At 63.3% G+C, this 17,827-nt stretch overlaps 1 protein-coding gene across 8 annotated transcripts in view; it reads right to left on the reverse strand.

Annotated features, from left to right (window-relative positions):
• Positions 1-17,827, reverse strand: part of ARHGEF11 (Rho guanine nucleotide exchange factor 11) — a 77,996-nt gene that overhangs the window by 25,178 nt on the left and 34,991 nt on the right. For 6 of the 8 annotated variants that reach the window (XM_044266629.1, XM_044266627.1, XM_044266626.1 and 3 more), the window contains exons 2-9: positions 14,672-14,686; positions 14,278-14,366; positions 13,376-13,474; positions 8,097-8,146; positions 7,457-7,514; positions 6,549-6,727; positions 5,766-5,837; positions 1,154-1,276 (exon numbers count right to left, since the gene is read on the reverse strand). In XM_044266629.1, the coding sequence (XP_044122564.1) occupies positions 1,154-1,276; positions 5,766-5,837; positions 6,549-6,727; positions 7,457-7,514; positions 8,097-8,146; positions 13,376-13,474; positions 14,278-14,366; positions 14,672-14,686 (685 nt within the window). The remainder of the gene's footprint in view (positions 1-1,153; positions 1,277-5,765; positions 5,838-6,548; positions 6,728-7,456; positions 7,515-8,096; positions 8,147-13,375; positions 13,475-14,277; positions 14,367-14,671; positions 14,687-17,827) is intronic. The other 2 variants (XM_044266625.1, XM_044266624.1) reach the window with 1 other exon arrangement.

The following is a 17,827-nucleotide window of genomic DNA, read 5'->3' on the forward strand; positions in this document are numbered from 1 at the left end:
GGGGCTGCGTAGAGGTGGGCCGGCCCCGAAGGACCGAACCGCGGTGACCGTGCGCCATGCTCGCGAAGCACGCTTCTCTGGGCCTCACTTAGGCTGCTGGCAACGCTGCCGCCCGTGTGACCAGGGAGCAAATGGGAGCCCAGACCGTGCGTGACTTGCCCGCCCATGGCGCGCAGCAGAAGGACCGACACTGGGGTTGGAGCTCAGCCCTGCAGGCCTCGGCCGGATGTACTGGCCGCTCCAGCCCGGGGAGCCCGCGAGCACAGCTGCAGGGCAGACGCACACGGCCCGTGACGGGGGCTCGCTTCGACTCTGACCATCAGCGCCCCCGCAGGCCCTGCTGGGCTCTCTAGCTCACAGACGAGGACACCGGGGCTCCCGGGGTCAAGCAGCTGGCCCGAGAGGCCGAGAGCTGGTCAGCTCAGAACCCGAGCGCCGATCGGCCACGTGACACGGACATGCCCTTCAGGAAACAGAGCAGCTTGAATCTGATCAGCCTGTGGCTCCCAGACAGCCTGATCTGGGTGTTCTCGAAAACAAAGGAGGTGACCCTCAAATCCTTCACTGGCTTTGCAAATACTGCTCTTGGAGACCTTCGTTTCCGGAGAGTTCCTTCTTATCAGCCCGCAGGACTCAGGCCTGACTGAGACGGTGCAGGATGGGAGGCATGGATTCCCTGATTGGCGCGGGTCATGGCATCTCCTCCCTGGGGCTTCCCTACAGACGTGGCTGCACGGTGGGCTGACATGGGGGGCCCTGCGGTATGGGGAGAGACCCACCGTCTGTGGTGCACGTGGCCCGAGAGGCCGCCATGGGTGCGCTGGGTAAAACCAGTGTGGGAACGGCCACACTCCCGGGAGGGAGTGGACAGGGAGACTCAAGCCAGTGGTCCGGCTGAGCTCACAGGTACTTCTTTGCACCGCGATGGCAGGCTACTGGAGGGCGACAAACGGTCCCGCGCCCGCCGGGTGGCTCCCCACCCCATGCCCCCAAAGCAAGAATCGCTGCCCCTCGTCTCTGTGAGACACTAACGGCCCACTGGTCGGTCCAGGCTCCGGCACGACTCAGGACGCCTCTGCCCAGGCTGACCTCCCAGTTCTGCCTGCGGCTCCCCGCACGGCGCCCCTCCCTGGGGCCCGGCCGTGGCACTCACCACGCCGCCGCTGCCCATCTCCTGCTGGATCTTCAGCTGCAACTGCGTGACGCGCCTCCGGGCCCCTTCGATCTGCTCTTCCAGCGGGCTGGCGGGGTTCCGGCTGTACACCTCACAGATGCGCTGGGGACGGCGAGGACAGGCAGGGGAAGGCACGAGGTGGTGAGTGGGGAGCACGACTCCCCGGGGGGGGACAGCGGGCCGTGACCCCTGAACCGAGAGAGGACACGGCGCGCTCTGCCTGCAGAGCCGCGTGTGGGCTCGCGGTTGCTCGGGAGGAGAGAAAGGAGCAGAGTCGCCGGGAAACGCCCCAGAGGCCGACCAGAGGCCGACCGGAGCGAGACGACAGCACACAAGGGCCGTCCCCTCTGAACCACTGCTTGAGGCCGGGCGAACGCCTCCCATGAACAAGGTCTGCCTGGGCTCCGGTTCGGGCGCCAGATGCTCAGTGTCCGTACGCAACAGTCGGCACGGAGCTCCCGCGCAGCCGAGTCCCAGGTGCCCCGTCCGGCCGCAGGTGCAGCCAGGAGCCACTCGGACGCTCACCTGTGCGTACCTGCATGCAGGAGAGCACGGAGCCTCGGCCTTGACGTCGCGGAGGCCTCCCTCTGAACCCTGTCCCGCATGCTCACTAGCTGTGTCAACCTGCGAAGCTTTGCCACGTCCTCCCGAGTAACGCGGGGATGATGGTCCTTGCCCGCCGGACGGCAGTGAGGCCCGGATGAGCCCAGACGCCTTCCCCGAGCGCAGGGGCTGTGGCACTGCAGGAGGACGCGCTCGCGAGGCCGGCCCAGCACGCAAGCGCAGAATGCCGTGAGCTCAGCCGGGCCCCCTGCGGCCCCACGGCTCTCCAGGCCCGAGGCCCCCAGCCCCGCTAGGCGGCAGCCCCCAGCGGGCTTCCCAGCTGCACTGCCGACATCTGCGGCCTCTCCGGCCCCACACAGCAGCTCTGCCTCCAGCCGTGGGGCTCTCCGGGGACCCTGTCTGCACCCTCGGTGTCCCCACCCCGCGGTTCCTTCCCTTGCTCCGCAGGAACGCTCCTCTCTGCTCTTCTCCTTTCTTTCTTTTTTTAAAATTTTTTAAAAATTTATTTGACAGACAGAGATCACAAGCAGACAGAGACGCAGGCAGAGAGAGAGAAAGGGAAGCAGGCTCCCCGTTGAGCCGAGAGCCCGATGCAGGGCTCAATCCCAGGACCCTGGGATCATGACCCGAGCTGAAGGCAGAGGCTTTAACCCACTGAGCCCCCCAGGCGCCCCTCCTTTCTGTTCTTAAAACGAAAACCAGCCACCACCACGAGGCCCTTCCTTTGATTCTGATTATCTTTTTTTTTTTTTAAGATTATTTATTTATTTATTTGACAGAGAGAGAGAGAGAGAGAGAAAGAATGAGATCACAAGTAGGCAGAGAGGCAGGCAGAGAGAGAGAGGAGGAAGCAGGCTCCCGCTGAGCAGAGAGCCTGATGCGGGGCTCGATCCCAGGACCCTGGGATCATGACCTGTGCCGAAGGCAGAGGCTTTAACCCGCTGAGCCACCCAGGCGCCCCTGATTCTGATTATCTTTTAAGCCGCTGCCTTGGCCCTTTCTCCCTCCTTCCACAGACATGTCCCCAGACAAGGCTCGACCCTTGGGGCCCAAGGTGTGACGCCTGCACACGGTCTCCCCCCCCTTGGAAGCCGTCCTGGTGGCCCCCACCCTCCCTCACAGCCTGTCCGCAGCTTCGGTGGGTCCCTGTGCCCCGAAATTCACGTGGGCCTGTGCTGCTGACAGGAAACAGGCAGAGACGTGGTCCCGGCCTGGACGCTACTTAGTCCCACAGGCAGAAGGACAAACAGCGTAACAGCCAACGCACCAGGGATGCGACGGTGGGTGTGGGGCGCCGCAGAAGCCGAAATCCCACGGCACGCGCTCTCCTCCTCCCTGCACGGGCCCCCGGGGGACCCCACTTAGTCCCCCGCTCCGACGACCACCTTCACGCCGAAGACACCCGAACCTGTCTCAACCCTGCCCCTTCCTTCGAGGCTCAGCTCTCACACCTCCACGTGGCCGGTGGATGGTCATTTTCTCAACGTCCCCTGAGCACCCAGAGCTGACTTTCCTGTCTCCCCGCAAACCCTGCTCTGCTGCCTCCCTTCACCGCCAGCACTGCTGCCGTCCTGGCGCCCAGACTCGGTTCTCCTGCTCTTTCTGCCCTGCTGCCTGCCCCTGCAGGCCGTGTGTTCAGCCACGTGACCTCGACGATGTCCCCCGTGGCCCCGCGTCTCCCGTGCGACTCCTACCCCTCTGGCTCGGTCTCCTGTAGCGGCCGCAGGATGTCTCCAGGGAACACTGGTTTGGGGATGGGACCAGTCCCTGCTCAAAGTCCTCCGACCTGTCTCATGGTCTTCAGAAGGAACTCCAAGCTCAGGAGGGGTTCAAGGCCCAACACACCTTCCAGAGAGGAACAGGCTGAACCCAGACTCAAGTGCCACCTTGGGAAGTCGTCCGCGATGGCTGTGGATCCGTCCTCCTCTGGGGCTTCTGTGCACCAGCACCTCAGAGACGGCTGACGCGGAATTCACGTAAGATCACCCTCGGTACGTGTGAGCGTACAACTGAGGGGCCTGTGCACACCGGCAGGGCTCATGACGACAGCCGCACCACGCAGCTCCGGAGCAGGGCAGGGTAGCGTCCCGGCCACCTCCTCCCCCGCCACCCCTGCAGCCACTGATCTACTTGACGTCCTCGTGGACGTATGTGTTCTGCACTTCCCCTTAAATGGGCTCACATGACCCGTCGTCTGCTGCACCCGGCTCCCCTGAGCCTCACGCGTTCTTAGTGCTTCCTGCCCGGGGCGGGGTGGGAGGGTGAGTCCGTCCCGCAGTCCGGACAGACCACCCTGGGCTGCTGCAGGTCGCGTGGCGTCCTCTCTGGGGCTACGCTGTCACGAACGCTGTCGTGAACGTCCGCGGACAGGTGCGCGTCTGGCCGTGTTCCCAGTTCTCCGGGGTCAGACCAGGGAGCGGGGCTGACGGAGCGTCTCTGCGCGTCGCTGCGCTGACCGTTCCCAGGAGCCGCCGACCCGTGTCCGCGGCGGCCGTGTGACTCCGCGTCCTCCCCGGCAATGGTGGGGAGCCATCAGGGTAACGGGCACACGGAGGGTGCGTACACCAGCATTTCCCCAACTTCTCCCCTCCCCCACACCAGCGCTGCCTTGGCTCCGGCCATCCGGGCGGGTATGCAGTGTGGCGGTGACCAGCACTGACCTGACGACCAGTCGCCGCGAGCTCACCAGGCGTCTGTGCACGTCTCTGCTGTACGTCCCGCTGGCTCACGTGTCGTCTTATTACGTTTACGGAGTCCCTAACGTATCTGGCGCCAGACCCGGATCGGACAGATGAGTTGCAAGTATTTCCTCCCATCAGGGGGGTGGTCTTTTCACTGTTTTGATTGTGTCCTTGGATGCACAAAGACTTTTAATTTGGATGAAATACAAATTGTTTACTTTTCGGTTGCGTCTACTTTTGCTCTCACATGTAGGCAAACGTGGCCTGATCCAAGCTCATGAAGATTTCCACCTGTGTTTTCTTCGGAGCGTTCTGCGGTTTTCGAGAACAGTTTCAGTCCTTACATCTGTCCTTGAGAGACCTGGGATAAGATTCAGCTCACACCGTGAAGTATGGACCACGTTTGTCCTCGGCACGTGGACAGCCGGCTGGTCCGGCACCACTGCTGGAAGACGGTTTTCTCCACCAAATGGTCTGGACGCCTTTGTTAAAACCCAACTGACCCTCTACGTGTGCTTTAACTTCTGGACTCTGAGCTCTGTCCCACGGACCGACAGGCCTGACCCGATTGTCCACGTTGCTCGCTAAGACACTGCGACGCAGTTTGCCTGCATTTCCATCCACCCACAGATACCCCACTGGTTCACACACCCCAGAAGGAAAGCCCCCCGCCCCAGCAGCAGCTCAGTTCTGCCAAGCACGGGAGCGTGGTTCCACACGTCCGTGCCCTTGGCCTGTGCTATGCACTCACCGGTGCACCCTCCCCACCTGTCTGCCTGCAGAAGGCCCACCCAAGGACCCGCTGAGAGACAGCTCTCCCCTGAAGTCCCCCTGTGGTGCAGGGACTGTGGCCTGCTTCGTCCCCTCCCTGACTCTTACTGTGCTGGGAGGTTTCTCTGCCCCCTCAGAACCATGGCGAGAGCAAGGACTGTCTAATCTCTCCACATCTGTGTACCACCTGACCTAAAACAATGCTTTACATGCAGCCTCCAAAAAAGGGATGAATGGAAATGAGGGGCCACCGCACCCCACCCCCACCAACGGGGTCCCGCTGCCAGCAGCCTGCTCACCCCGCCTCCCTCCCGGGAGACCCTGAGACCTCCCTCGGCTCTGGTGTCCCCTCACTGTCTTCTCCCCACCGCCTCCTGCGGGCACTGGGCTGCGCGTCCACTTCGATCTGGGACCCAGGACCTCCGGACCCTATTTACTGCCTCATCCAAGTTCTGCTGTAACGCGTCCCATGGTCACAGCTGGTCAGCGGGCCTCGGGTTTTGGGTGCTGGGATTTGGCGGTGACAGGGGTCCCGAGAGCAAGGCCACGGCCGGCTGCCCTCGGTAGGACCTCACCTGTAATTCTTTCTCCTCCTGCCTCAGCATATTGCGAAGGATCTGGGTGGCATGTTTTTGGAATTCGGGATCCTGGAAACAGAAAGGACCAGTGAGTGGGGAGGGAGGGGACACCCTCGCGGCTGTTCTCCCGCCTGCCGGTTCTCAGGCTGAAAAACCCAGAAAGGCTGTTGGGGTCGCCTGCACGTCTGAGTGACCCTCAGCCACTCACCCGACTTCAGGCACCTCCCGAATTCCCAGAGGTCTTGGCGGCAACCACCCCTGGTACTGAACCGCTCCAAGGCTGCCTGCCCCTGCTCGCTTGCTCTTCTGTCCGACCACAGACCCCGGCCCTGTTCCTCGTCTCTCCGCTGCCCTGTCCTGGGTCTGCCCCTGCTGCTGCCTAAGCGTTCCCGATCCGCTCCCCTTCTCTTCCTTTCCTCCCTCAAGCAGCCTTTCCCTTAAGGCTCCGTGTGTCCCATACTCTGTGACAAGGACTGGTCATAATCTTTAACAGTCACTTCTGTCCCTGCCTGGAGGGGTGCACTCTCCCTGCTGGTAGGCAGCACCCCCAAGGGCCTCCTTAGGGTCCCCTCTGTTTAGGAAGCACATTGCCCTCTGCTATCTGGGGAGACAGGATGCATTCACGTGGAAGGTGGACACGAAGGGCGGAGTGGCCCTTTCCACGTGGCCAGCCCTCCCCTTGTCCTGCCGACGCTCTTCACGCTTCTCGGGCCGGCCTCTGCTCACCAGCACACCTCGCTATACCTGCTTCCCCCCTTGGTGACGAGTGGGGACCATCACCTGCAACGGTCTGGGCCCTGTGATGCGCTGCGGGGGCGGCAGAGGCGGCGGTGGAGGAGGTGGTGGGACCACAGGAGTGGCTCGGGGGGTTCCGGTGGGGGCGGGGTCCTGCTGCAGCCCAGAGACACCGACGGGTGAGGGGGAGGAGCCCAGGAGCGTCAGGGCGACGTAGGCGCCAGCTGGAGGCAGACAGACAAGGACCAGCCAGATCAGGGTGTGTGGTCCCGGAGGGCAGACACTCAGGCTACAAACTGGGTCAGGCGGGGGCGGGTGACGGTGGGGGAGAGAGTCTTCTCCCTCCTCCTTCCATGAAACTTAAAATTCTGCCGATAAAACTGCACTTGAGTGCCCGGCCGTCTCCTAGCTCCAGCCACCGGCCCTGCGTCCATGCCGGTGCCCCTTCCTCCCTCTTTTTTACGCAGGATGCTCCAAATCCCACCCACACGTGCGGCTGCCTGGCCCTCGAGCCCGTCGCCACACTCAAGTCTGTCAAGCCCCCGGCGGACGCAAGGCGCTCAGGCCCTGGCCTCCCGCGCTCCTGGGACCATCTGGCCGTGAGCGCTTTCCTCAGCGTCTCCTGCTTCCGTTGGGTCACCTGGGCAGCCCCGAGGGCTGGGTCTTCCCGGCTGCGGACAGAACGTTTGTGCTACCCCCGCCCCCCCGAGACAGGCCACCACCGAGGAAGGCTGTCCGTGGAGGGGACAGAGGAGCGAACGGCCTGGAGGGAGCTGGGGCAGCAGGATATGGTCTCCACGGGCCGTGGCCGCAGGGGGCGGGGCAGGCCCAGTGGACGAAGACGAGACGCGGCCCTGGCTGCACGTCTCACCACCAAGGAGGCCCCGGGTCAAAGGGCCTGCTGCGCCCAGCCCACCTGCCCCCCGCTTTCGTGCACCCAGTTTCCGACTCACATTTGATAAGCTTCACCACCTCCAAGTGTGAGCTGTTGGTCACCATGGTGCCGTTCACCTGTGGCAGGACAAACGCTGGAGTGACCAGGATGGACGTGGGGTCCTTCTGAGGCTCAGATGCCTTCACAAAGCCAGTTTCCGGTGCCCCGAGACCCCGCCGGTCGTTGTGAATCTGCTCCCGGTCACATGGCTGTACGTTCTGTCTTCGCGGCTGGCCCGCGCCCCTGGCCAGCGGGCCTCCTCCCCACTGGAGGGCTAAGGTGTTGCCTCGCCTAGGATTCCCTTAGGGCCTCCAGGACTGTGTGGCCCCAGAGGCCAGGCAGGTCCCAGCAGGTGGCAGCTGGCAAGGCCCTCAGGTCGGCCCCGTGTGGCGACAGAGTCTGAAGGCCCTGGGCCCCCTGTTGGTCTCAGCCCCCCCTCCCATCTTAAGTGTATTTTGATTGTGTGTTAAATGGGAAAATGAAACCCACTGCAGAAGCTTGGTTAGTTAGAGTCCAGAAAGGCCAAGGAGGGGGCTCCTGGGGGCAGGTCTCCACATTCCTGGGACCCTCTTGTGGCACTGCCCCCAACCCAGTGGCCATCTACCCTGTGGGCAGGGCAGGAGGGTGCAGGGAGCCAGCCAGAAAGAGGGGGCACTCACTTTGATGATCCGGTCGCCCTCTTTGACACCAGCTCTCATGGCTGCCCCTCCTGTAGGGAGAAGATTTGGTCAGGAGAGCCCAGCCCCTCGCTCCTGAGGTCAGTGACCCTGCCCTGCAGTCCCTCAGCCCTCTGTGCCAGGACCTCAGAAGCTGGGCATCCTCCCGTCTTGCCCTGGGGATGGCGGCCCGTGTGCTGCAGCGCCCGTGGGCGTTCTCGCTGGGCAGCTCGGAGGCCAGGCTGCTGGGAGCCAGGCCACGGGGCCAGAGGGACAGGCCCAGCTCCAGGCCCAGATGTGTGCTTTCTTGGAACATGTCTCTGTGGTTCCCACAATCCAGCTGGACGAGTAAGTTTACTGCACGAAATGGAACCGCTGGCCTAACAGTAACTATGAAGAGGAGTACGGAACAACGGGTGAAAACAAGAGTTTTCAAACTGTACTTCCGGAGCCGGGACAAGCCCCTTCTGGAGTTCACGCTGCCGAAGGCGAGGTCACTGCTTTAGCGTTAAAATCCTCTTTAGAGCCTTTGCGATCTGTCCCTCCACTTACTGAAAGATCTCACCTATTTGGGAGAAAGAGAGGCACAGCACACGCCGGGGGAGCAGACTCCCCACTGAGCAGGGAGCCTGACTCAGGGCTCGGTCTCAGGACCCTGACGCATCCCTGAGCCCCCCAGGCAGCCCAGTTTCTCCCTTTAAAAGAGGCAGGACCCAAAACCCCTGCTGTGGCTGGTGGCCGTCCCTCGGATGGAGGCTGCGGCAGCGGCCGCTGCTGTGCGTTTTCTAACGACTCCGACATCCAGGAAGCAAGAAGCACGGGAGCCGAGGCAGGCTAACGAGCGGCCCACAGACTGTGTTTCTGGGGATCTGCCCCAGACGATCACTGAAGCCGTCAGCTGCCTTCATCAGATCAAAACAGAACTCCCACGAAGCACACGGAGATGCTTCTGGTCTAAAAGGAGCTTCTCCGGCAGAGCTGTGTTCCAAGTCGGGTTTCCGTCGGGACTCAGGATCGCACCCTCGTCGGCAGCCCGCTAGTCACGGAGGAGCTTGCAACGCTCCAGGCCGTGTCTGGAAACCAAAGCTGGGAATGAGCTGCCTCGCCTGCAAGTCTGAGACACACGTGGCGAGATCTCGAGAAGAAAGCCAAGTCTCCGCAGGAACGGAACCACAGAAGTTCCCCAAAGTCAGTGAGCGGGACGATTGCTGGGGGTTTTGTTCAAAGGCTCATCCGCTGGCCCCCCTGCCAGAGAGTGATTCAGCCCTTCCGGGCGTGGGCTTGGGACGGGGACGGCAGCCACCGGGGGTCGTGCAGGCTCTCGAGGCAGCAGGGACCACACTCTGAGAAACGGTGAGCTGGAGAAGCCTCGTGCCGTGGAAAGATGGTACCAACCGCTCCTCCTGCGACGTCCGCGCCGACACAGGTGTCTCTTCGCGTCTCCTCCCCCAACACACACACGCACGCGCGCGCGCACACACACACACACACACACACCCCGTCCAGAACTCCGGTTCCACCAGAAGCCACCCGTCTGCCGTTCCGTCTCCGGGGCTGACTGCATCCAGGCCTCTGGGCCACGCGAGCTGCTCCGAGGCGGCCGCAGAGGCCAAACGCAGGACGGTCCTCCCAGCAGCCATCCCCGTCCGACCAGGGAGAACGGGGAAGCGGGGAACAGACGCGTCTCCTCCCAGCGCGCCTCCCGCAGGAAGCCAAGCCAGCCGCGCCCCCGCGGGAATGAGCAAACAGGCGCGGCCGGTTACGGCCTGTGCGACCCCCACACCCCGTTCTGGTCCTGAGTTCGAGAGTTCCCTTTCACCTTCCCCGTAAGCGAGTCCCAGGTATTTCTCCGGAACTACGTAAAGCACATTTTTCCCCCCATTTTGCCACACAGAGTGTGAAACGCCAGCCTGCTCCCACCTTCCTCGTGCAGACCTCGCCTCGCGGGGCTGGGCCGCGGGGTGCGCGGCAGCTGTTGGGTTTTCACAAATGGAAGGTTCGGGGCCACCGTGTGTCGGCGCCCATGTTCCGACAGCAGCTGCTCTCTTCCTGTCTCTGTCACACTCCGTGACTCTCACAGGATCTAAAATCGTTCATTGTTCGATTTTCGTGGGGATCTGTGCTGAGCGGTTGTGGATGGCACCGGCGTCCCTGGGGACCCCACAGGCCGCCCCCACGAGACGGCAGACCTAACGGACGCGTGTGGGACGACGGCTCCGCCGACGGCCGCTCCTCCGTCTCCCTCCCCGCGGGCCTCCCTCGGCCCAGAGACGCCACGGTGTGGACACGAGGCCAGTTCATAACCTGACGACGGCCTCGACGTGCTCGTGCGAAAGGAAGAGTCGCACGTCCGAAGCTGGAAGTCAGAAGCGAGCAGGGGTGGAGCGAGCAGGGGTGAAGCTCGGCGAGGCAGGCGTGTCCAGACCCGACACCCCGAGAGCCTGGGCCTCGGACGCCAGTGGTCAGCCGAGCTGTGAACGCAAAGGAGAAGCCGTCGGAGGAAACGGGGCGTGCAGTTCCAGTGAGCACACAGAGCGAGGAGAAAGCTGGCTGGACGTTGCTGGTGTGGGGAAGGTCGGAGCGGTCCGGGCTGTGTTCCTATGGCCACCGCATCCCCATCGGCTGAAGTCCAGGTCAGGATCGGAGGGGTCTGGGCCAAGCGTCCCAGCGGCCACTGTGTCCCCTTTAGTTCAAGTGTGGTCTAGGGTTGGAGCAGTCTGAGCCGAGTGTCCTGCCAGTCACTGCGTCTCTTTTAGCTGGAATCCAGCCCAGGGTCAGAGGGGTCCAGGCCGAGTGTCCCAGCAGTCACCACGTCCCCTTCGGACGAAGTCCAGTCTGGGGTCAGAGGGGTCCGGGCTGAGTGTCCCAGTGGTCACCGCGTCCCCTTCGGACGAAGTCTGGTCTGGAGCAGGCAGGGGTGGGTTCAGGGGGGTGTCGGGAAAGAAGCCGTGGCCGGTGAAGCAGCAGGTGCTCCGGAAGGCGGAGCTCAGAGAGTTCCTGAAGGTGCCACACTGTCCAACAGATTTTCCGTGGGGACGAAGCAGCCTTCCCCGGAAAGGGGGCGCAGCCAGGACTCCCGCAGCTGGAGAGGAGAGAGCAGGGCCTGGCTGCAGGCTCCAGAGGACATGGTGCCTGTGTTGCTAGGGGCAGTGAGCGGAAGCCGACACTCGGGGGCCGCTCCCGGAATCCCAGGGCCCTGCGGGATGACGTGGACTCCACGCCGCTGGGGCTCGAGAAACGGCCCCGCAGAGCCCGGAGGGCCACACGCCTGTCCCCAGCAGGGTGGACAGAAGGAGTTCCACCGCTGAGACCTGCTTGGAACACAGATCCCTTTCAAAACGCCCGACTGGACCCTGGCTGCTTGGTTGGTACAGCATGCGACTCCTGATCTGTGTCGGGAGTTCCAGCCCCATGCTGGGCTCGGGGCCCATTTTACAATAGAATGCACGTGGCCACCCCCGAGCTCTGACGGAGATGGACGAGGGAGGGGTGTTGCCTTCGTACCCACCGACAGGACACCTACTCTGCGGCTCATGGGACCAATAAGTGGTTTCGCCTTTCCAGTCTTTGTTTGTTTGTTTTTAAGACTTTATTTTTTTGTCAGAGAGAGAGCAAGAGCAGGGGGACCAGCAGGCAGAGGGACAAACAGACTTGCCACTGAGCAGGGAGCCCGATGTGGGACTCGATCCCAAGACTCTGGGCTCACGCCTTGAGCTGAAGGCAGACGCTTCACCGACTGAGTCCCCCAGGCGCCCCAACTTTCAAGTCTTATTATTTGACGAATACGTTTTGTGAGGCCGTGGCTGCCACAGATGATTCTGCTGAGGGACCTGGGCAAAGTCATCAGGAAACCTCATGGAAAGGATTCGTCATCCTTGACGTCGTCAAGAACATCAACGGTTCGTGGGAAGACGTCCAATACCAATGTTCCGCGGGCTTTGGGGACCGATCGCAGTCCTCGTGGAGGACCATGAGGGACTCCGAACTCCGCTGGAGAAGTGTCCGCAGACGTGCAAACAGCAGCAGAACCAGAACCGGACCCGGGGGAGGGGTGTGAAGCCGGAAGGGCTGCGGTCTCCCTGTGAGATCGGAACGGGCGAGGAGCTCTCCCCACAGAGGCCCCGAGCACGAGCTCTCCCCCAGAGAAGCCCCTCCCAGAGGGGATGCTGTGTGGGCCGCCGCGACCACCGAAGGTCTCGGTAAACCCAGAGGAGTGCGCCGCGGCGGGAGGGACAGGACCGTCCCCAGTTCAGGGAAGCGCTCCCGGGTCTGCGGTGCTCTCGAGCTGCACGCACAGGGGACGTGTTGCAGGGACATCGCTCACGGAAGCGGGGGTGGGGGGGGCGTCTGTTGAAGCCACAAACTTCATCGTGTGACTCTAGGAAACGGCCACGGCCCTGCGGCCTTCAGCGGCCACCAGCATGGAGCTTACGACCGGAGCAGGGAGGACGAGCGAGAAGGTGCTTTTCATGAGGATGTGAACACTGTGCTTCTACACCTAGCGCGACCGCACACGGCACAACAGTGTAGCGCACACGTGCTTCACCTGCTGGGACCTGAGACACGCGTGTGACACGCTTGACGGCGCCATCTGCTCTACTGCGGCCGTCCAACGGGGACCGAGCCTGCCTCGCCTCTGCCGGGGGCTGTATTCTGGAGCCCGTACGCTCTCCACGTCAGCGGCCCGGCCCATCTGCCACAGTGCTGGTCACTCCTTCTGGGACACAGGCTTCACAGGCTTCCGCGCTCCTTCCTGGGTCGGCGTCAGCCGGTCACCGGCCAGCTCAGTCCTGCCGCCCAGTGGCTCTTCCCCAGGTGCGCAGTGGCCAGACTGACCTGTGTGCGGGCCCTCCCACTCCGCTCCCTTCCCACCCGCTCCCTATCCCAGCAGCAAACCCCCCCTTCCAGAACGGCTTCAGGTGCACACGGCCCACACACAGATCTCCCAACACTGCCCCTCCCTGCTATCCCACACTCATCATTCCTCCTGCGGTCACGTTTAAGGTTGCTGCACCCGCCAACGCGGGTGACCGCAGGGACCGCCTCGTCCCATCCTGCACTGTAAAGTGCCGCAGCAGCCCCTGACCCAGCGCGGGCCCCGCCATCCTGAGGGCCGCCGGCTGTTCCCACCCTTCCCAGCAGCGACGCGAGCATGCAGTGCGACCCCAGAAATCCCGTGCAGGTGCGTGGCACTCTGACGACGCCCCGGGCGCCCCCGGGGACCAGGTCCAGCGGCACGCATTCACGTCCAGAACTCGCCACGCCATGGAGGCAGCACTCACCAGGCCGCACGGACTGCACCAGGACGATACGGTCCCCGCTGACCGTGAAGCCGAAGCCATGCTGGTCCTTCTGGATGATGACGCAGCGCTGGACAAGACCTGACAAGAGATGACAGAAGACAAGGGGTTAGGGAGGCACAGCCGCTGGAAGGCTGGTGTGCACAGTCAAGACAAGCCCAGGAAGGCCGCAGTGCTGCCTCCTCCAGACAGCCTTCCCAGACTGACTGATTCCCCAGACTCCTCCTGTCCAAACACCAAACACCACACTCGGCGAGTGACAGCAGCCTGTCCCCGACTGAGTTACACCTGAGGAGCGACCCTCCTCTGCGCACGGGGCTGACTCTCTGGGTCTGGCTGAGGACGGGCACGACAGAAAAGCAGGCCCTGTGACAGGCCCAAGGGAGGCTGGGGTTTTCCATCAAATGAAGCCCCATGGGCGTGGCGTGCTACACCAGCTTGCTGATGGGGGTGACCCGGGGGACCCTGCCAAATCCAGGGAAGGGTGCGTGGAAAACCCTTTCTTTTCACATGTACGTCCGTGCACAGAACGTGGAGGACAGAAAGCTGGAACCGCCGGCTGGCCAAGTCCCTGTGGGCGTGAACGGACTCACACGCGCCTGCCGGCGTGCGACCGTCTCCTGTGATGGACGGAGCGTGAGCTCCAGAGTGGGAACCTGACGGGCCTCACACCTGCCTCCGCCCCCTCTGAGCTCGTGTACGGGGCCAGTTTCTGAGCCCTCCGTGCATCCTCCGCTTGCTCAGCTGTAAAGCACGGTAACGTCTCCTTTCCAGAGTCGACAGGAGGACGATGGAAGCAGTTCACATACAGGACGTGTAACGTCACACCTCACCCACGCTGCGAGCGCAGATCTGTCGGTGCCGGTGTTCGCGCCCAAGCTCACCTGCTGTCTCCGAGGCGTCGGACGGCTGCCGGCGGTGGGAAGGGGACCTGCGTTCAGGCGCCGGGTCCCCCAGAGACAGGCTGCTTAACCTGGAGGGTGAGGAAAGCACACTGGTGAGCTGCGCGGGGAGGGACCAGCGTTAGGTTCTGGTAAAAGGGGCCCCGAGTCTTGGGTAAAGAGAGGCCAACCCTCTCACCCCAGAACCCGCTAAACCTGGTAGGAGATGAACCAGGTCTACACCACTGGCAACACCACCTATTTGGAAGCCTGGGCTGGCAGGGCAAGCATGGTCTGATACCCAGAGAGGCGTGAAGGGCACGAGCCCTCCCCGGGGTCAGGAGACAGAGTCGCGTAAGGACGAGATGTGCACAGACGCACGCTTTTTGGGTCTTACCAGGCTGCAGTGGGGCTGATGGGACAGAAGGAAGCAGCAGAGAAATGGATGCAAGAAAAAGACAGGAAAAAACAAAATGCTCGTTAGTTTTAGGCGGTGATTTGCAAAGGAAAGGGAGACTGGAGAGTGAGACCGTGGAGGGTCAGAGCCACACGGAGACCCACGTGCACCCAGCAGAGGACGGCGGTGGGTAGGCGGCCGGCCTCCCCGACTCGCGTTTCATCTTGCTTTCCCCCCGCAACCGGCATCTCCAGGAGGCTCACTGGGCGTCTCATACTAAGCCGTCGGGGAATCAGCACACGCCTCTCTAGAAAGGAGGGGCCCAGTGATGGCCCGAGCCTCTGAACACGCGCCTATCCTGTGGGCTATGGAAGGAGCCTGGCCTGTCCGATGGCCATATTCCAACCCACACACACCCCGCCGGCAGCTGGCCTGGGGTACCTCGCTCAGCAACTGTTAAGACCTAAAACCTCAAGGTTACCGAACCAGATTTACCCCCGAGCTTGTGTTGAACGGGTCCCCTGTGCGGTGCGGTGCACTCCATCACTGCCATGCCTCTCCCTCCCGGAACAGTGCGCCTGCCGCCCGTCCGACGGGGTTCCGCAGGTGCACCAGGAAGGGACCAGGCAGGCACCGTGGGCAGAGGCAAAGCACGGACTCGTGGGATGGCTTCTGCAGGTGGCTGGGCCAGTACACTGCGGTATGACCGGGGTGGGGGGGGCGCTCAGCCATGTGTGGGGGGGCGACGGAGCGAACCCAGTGGCCTCCGGGACGTCTGGTGGGGTGAAGGGAGCAGGGGCAGAACGGTGCGCACAGAACAGGCGCGAGAGCGGGGAAGGGAACCATGTGCTTCTGCGTTCACAGACTCGTTCACGTGTGCACAGATGCCAGAAGCACCTCTGGGAGGACCCGAGAGAAACCCCCGCCCAGGCCGCCCGAGGCCGGAGGCTGCATGTCCGGGGCGCAGGGCGGGAGCCGCGAGCTTGAATGCACCGGCTACGCTGTCAATCCCGTGAAGGTCGCCTCCGGTAATCCACATAACCCAGCGTGAACAGATCCCTCTGACACTTCAAAGAGAAGGTCCCCTCACCCTGCTGCCCCTCCTACCCGGACAGGTGAGACCGCTTTCTCCTGGTTGGTCTTTGGATCAGAGAGAAGGATACTAGGGACGAGGAGAACGCGGGGCCCAGGAGAGAGCGACGCAGGAAAGGAGGAAGAGAAACAAAGAACCAGGCCAGACACTGGAGCGGCTCGTTCAGAAAAAGCCGCAAGTGGGCCCAGAAGAGCCTGGGAATGGAAACCGGCCACAGAGCAGCCGTCACCTTGCAGAAGGGCGCCTGCATCCCCTCGCTGGTCAGGACCTCGCAGAGCTTCCTGCCGGCCCCCACACGGCCTGGACGCCCGCGCCGCACCAGCATGTGCACGGTGGGGCTGCCCCCCCCTGACTGCCGGGTGGCCTGGGGCAGCTGCGGGCCAGGGCGGCGCTCCTTCTCACTGTGGTCTACGGTCCCGTCACCTGCTCTGGTTTCCGGCTCCCGCCTCTGCCGTGCTGGGCCCTGCTCCCCAATGTCCTTCCACTCCACGGCCCGGGACGGCATCCGGACGCCAGACACGAGGGTGCGCGGCCGGCAGCTCAGACTCCAGCTGTGTTCCAAGGACCTGCCTCCGTGGGTCCCACCTGACCCCTCCACCCACGGCGGGGTGAACTCAGCTCCGCGGAGTTCAGCATCCAGTGTTCTAGCAGGTGCGGGAGGGAGCGGCACTCACCCCCGTGACCGTTCTGCGTGACGCGTCCCGCCGTCCTCGCGCTGCGGCCCGCGTGTCACTCACGGCGCCGAGAAACTGGACGGCGCCCCAGCACCCAGACCCGGCTAACAGCCGCCAGCCACAAGGAGCTACGCAAATTTACACTTGAAATAAAATTTAAGACTCAGTTTCAAAGCTGCACGAGCCACATTTCAAGGTCCCCACAGCGACGCGAGGCTCGTGGCGACCACAGTCCAGGACCACGCACAGCACCACAGAAGGTTATACCAGACGGCGCTGCTCCAGACGCGGCGCGAGGCACGGGGCGCAAACCTGGGACGCGGTCACCGCGGAGTGGAGGACGGCACCGCAGAGCTGCCGCAGACACGGGGTAAGCGCTCTGTCCCGGCCCTGCCGAGAGGGTTCTCAGAACGGATCTCCGTGGAAAGTCTCATCCCAGCCGCTCCTGTGCCGTCTTGGGTTGGATCCACGCCCCCCACCACTGGGTGACCCCACACAGGTGTGAACGCCTCCTTGCCAGCTCAGGCCCCCTGGTGGCCTCTGATGGACTCTGCGGCGCTGGGAACACGCCTGTCCCGAAGCCCGAAGAGACGGGGACTCTCAGCCTGCTCCGCTCTGCCCTTTAGCTGGGCCGAGTGCTGTGGCGTGTGATCGAAGGTCCCCCAGGCCGTGGAAGGAGTCTGGAGCATCGAGAATCCTTCCAGCAACAGAGGTGGACATTTTTTCCTCCTTGAGAGCTTCACGGAGGAAAACCCACCCCAGAACCAGAGGAGGGAGACTCGCCAGCAGCAGCAAGCTCGGCTGGACACAAACGACCCTTGGGCTGCTGGGTCCCTGGGCGTGGAGCCTAAGCAGAGGCTCTGAGGCCGACTGCGGGAAGGTTCAAGGCTGAGGCAAGGGAGGACGGAGCAGAGGAGGAGGGCAGTTTGGCAAGAAAGAGGCCATCAGAGAGGAGGAGGACTTCCACGCGGGCCCCCTTTCTGACGCACCCACGGAAATGTGGCAGCAGACACGGGATTCCAAAGGACCGACACCTGACGGGTGTGGGGAAGGCCTGGGAGAGTGCAGACTCTCCCGCCCAATCTGGGGCTTGCTAAACGGCCACCGCAAGACAGCTGCTAGCCGGCCTGGCTTCTCAGTGAGCCCCGCGCCCCGGAGCCCCTGACAGATGCGGCCAAGCCCCTTGTCTCGTGCCACCATGGCCCACCGTGGCTTCCAGCCGCTCACGTGGATGACTGCAGGAGCCCCGTGTCGGCTCCCCTGCTGCGGACCAGCCCTCCCAGCCTGGCCTTCTCTGGGTCCTTCATCAGGACCATCTGGTCACTGCCGCATCGCTCCCCAATGCCCTGCTGTGCACGCCGTTCCCCCAGCACCGAGCGCCGAGGCCTC

The sequence above is a fragment of the Neovison vison genome, chromosome 10, assembly GCF_020171115.1.
Source record: "Neovison vison isolate M4711 chromosome 10, ASM_NN_V1, whole genome shotgun sequence".
NCBI classification, from domain to species: domain Eukaryota; kingdom Metazoa; phylum Chordata; class Mammalia; order Carnivora; family Mustelidae; genus Neogale; species Neogale vison.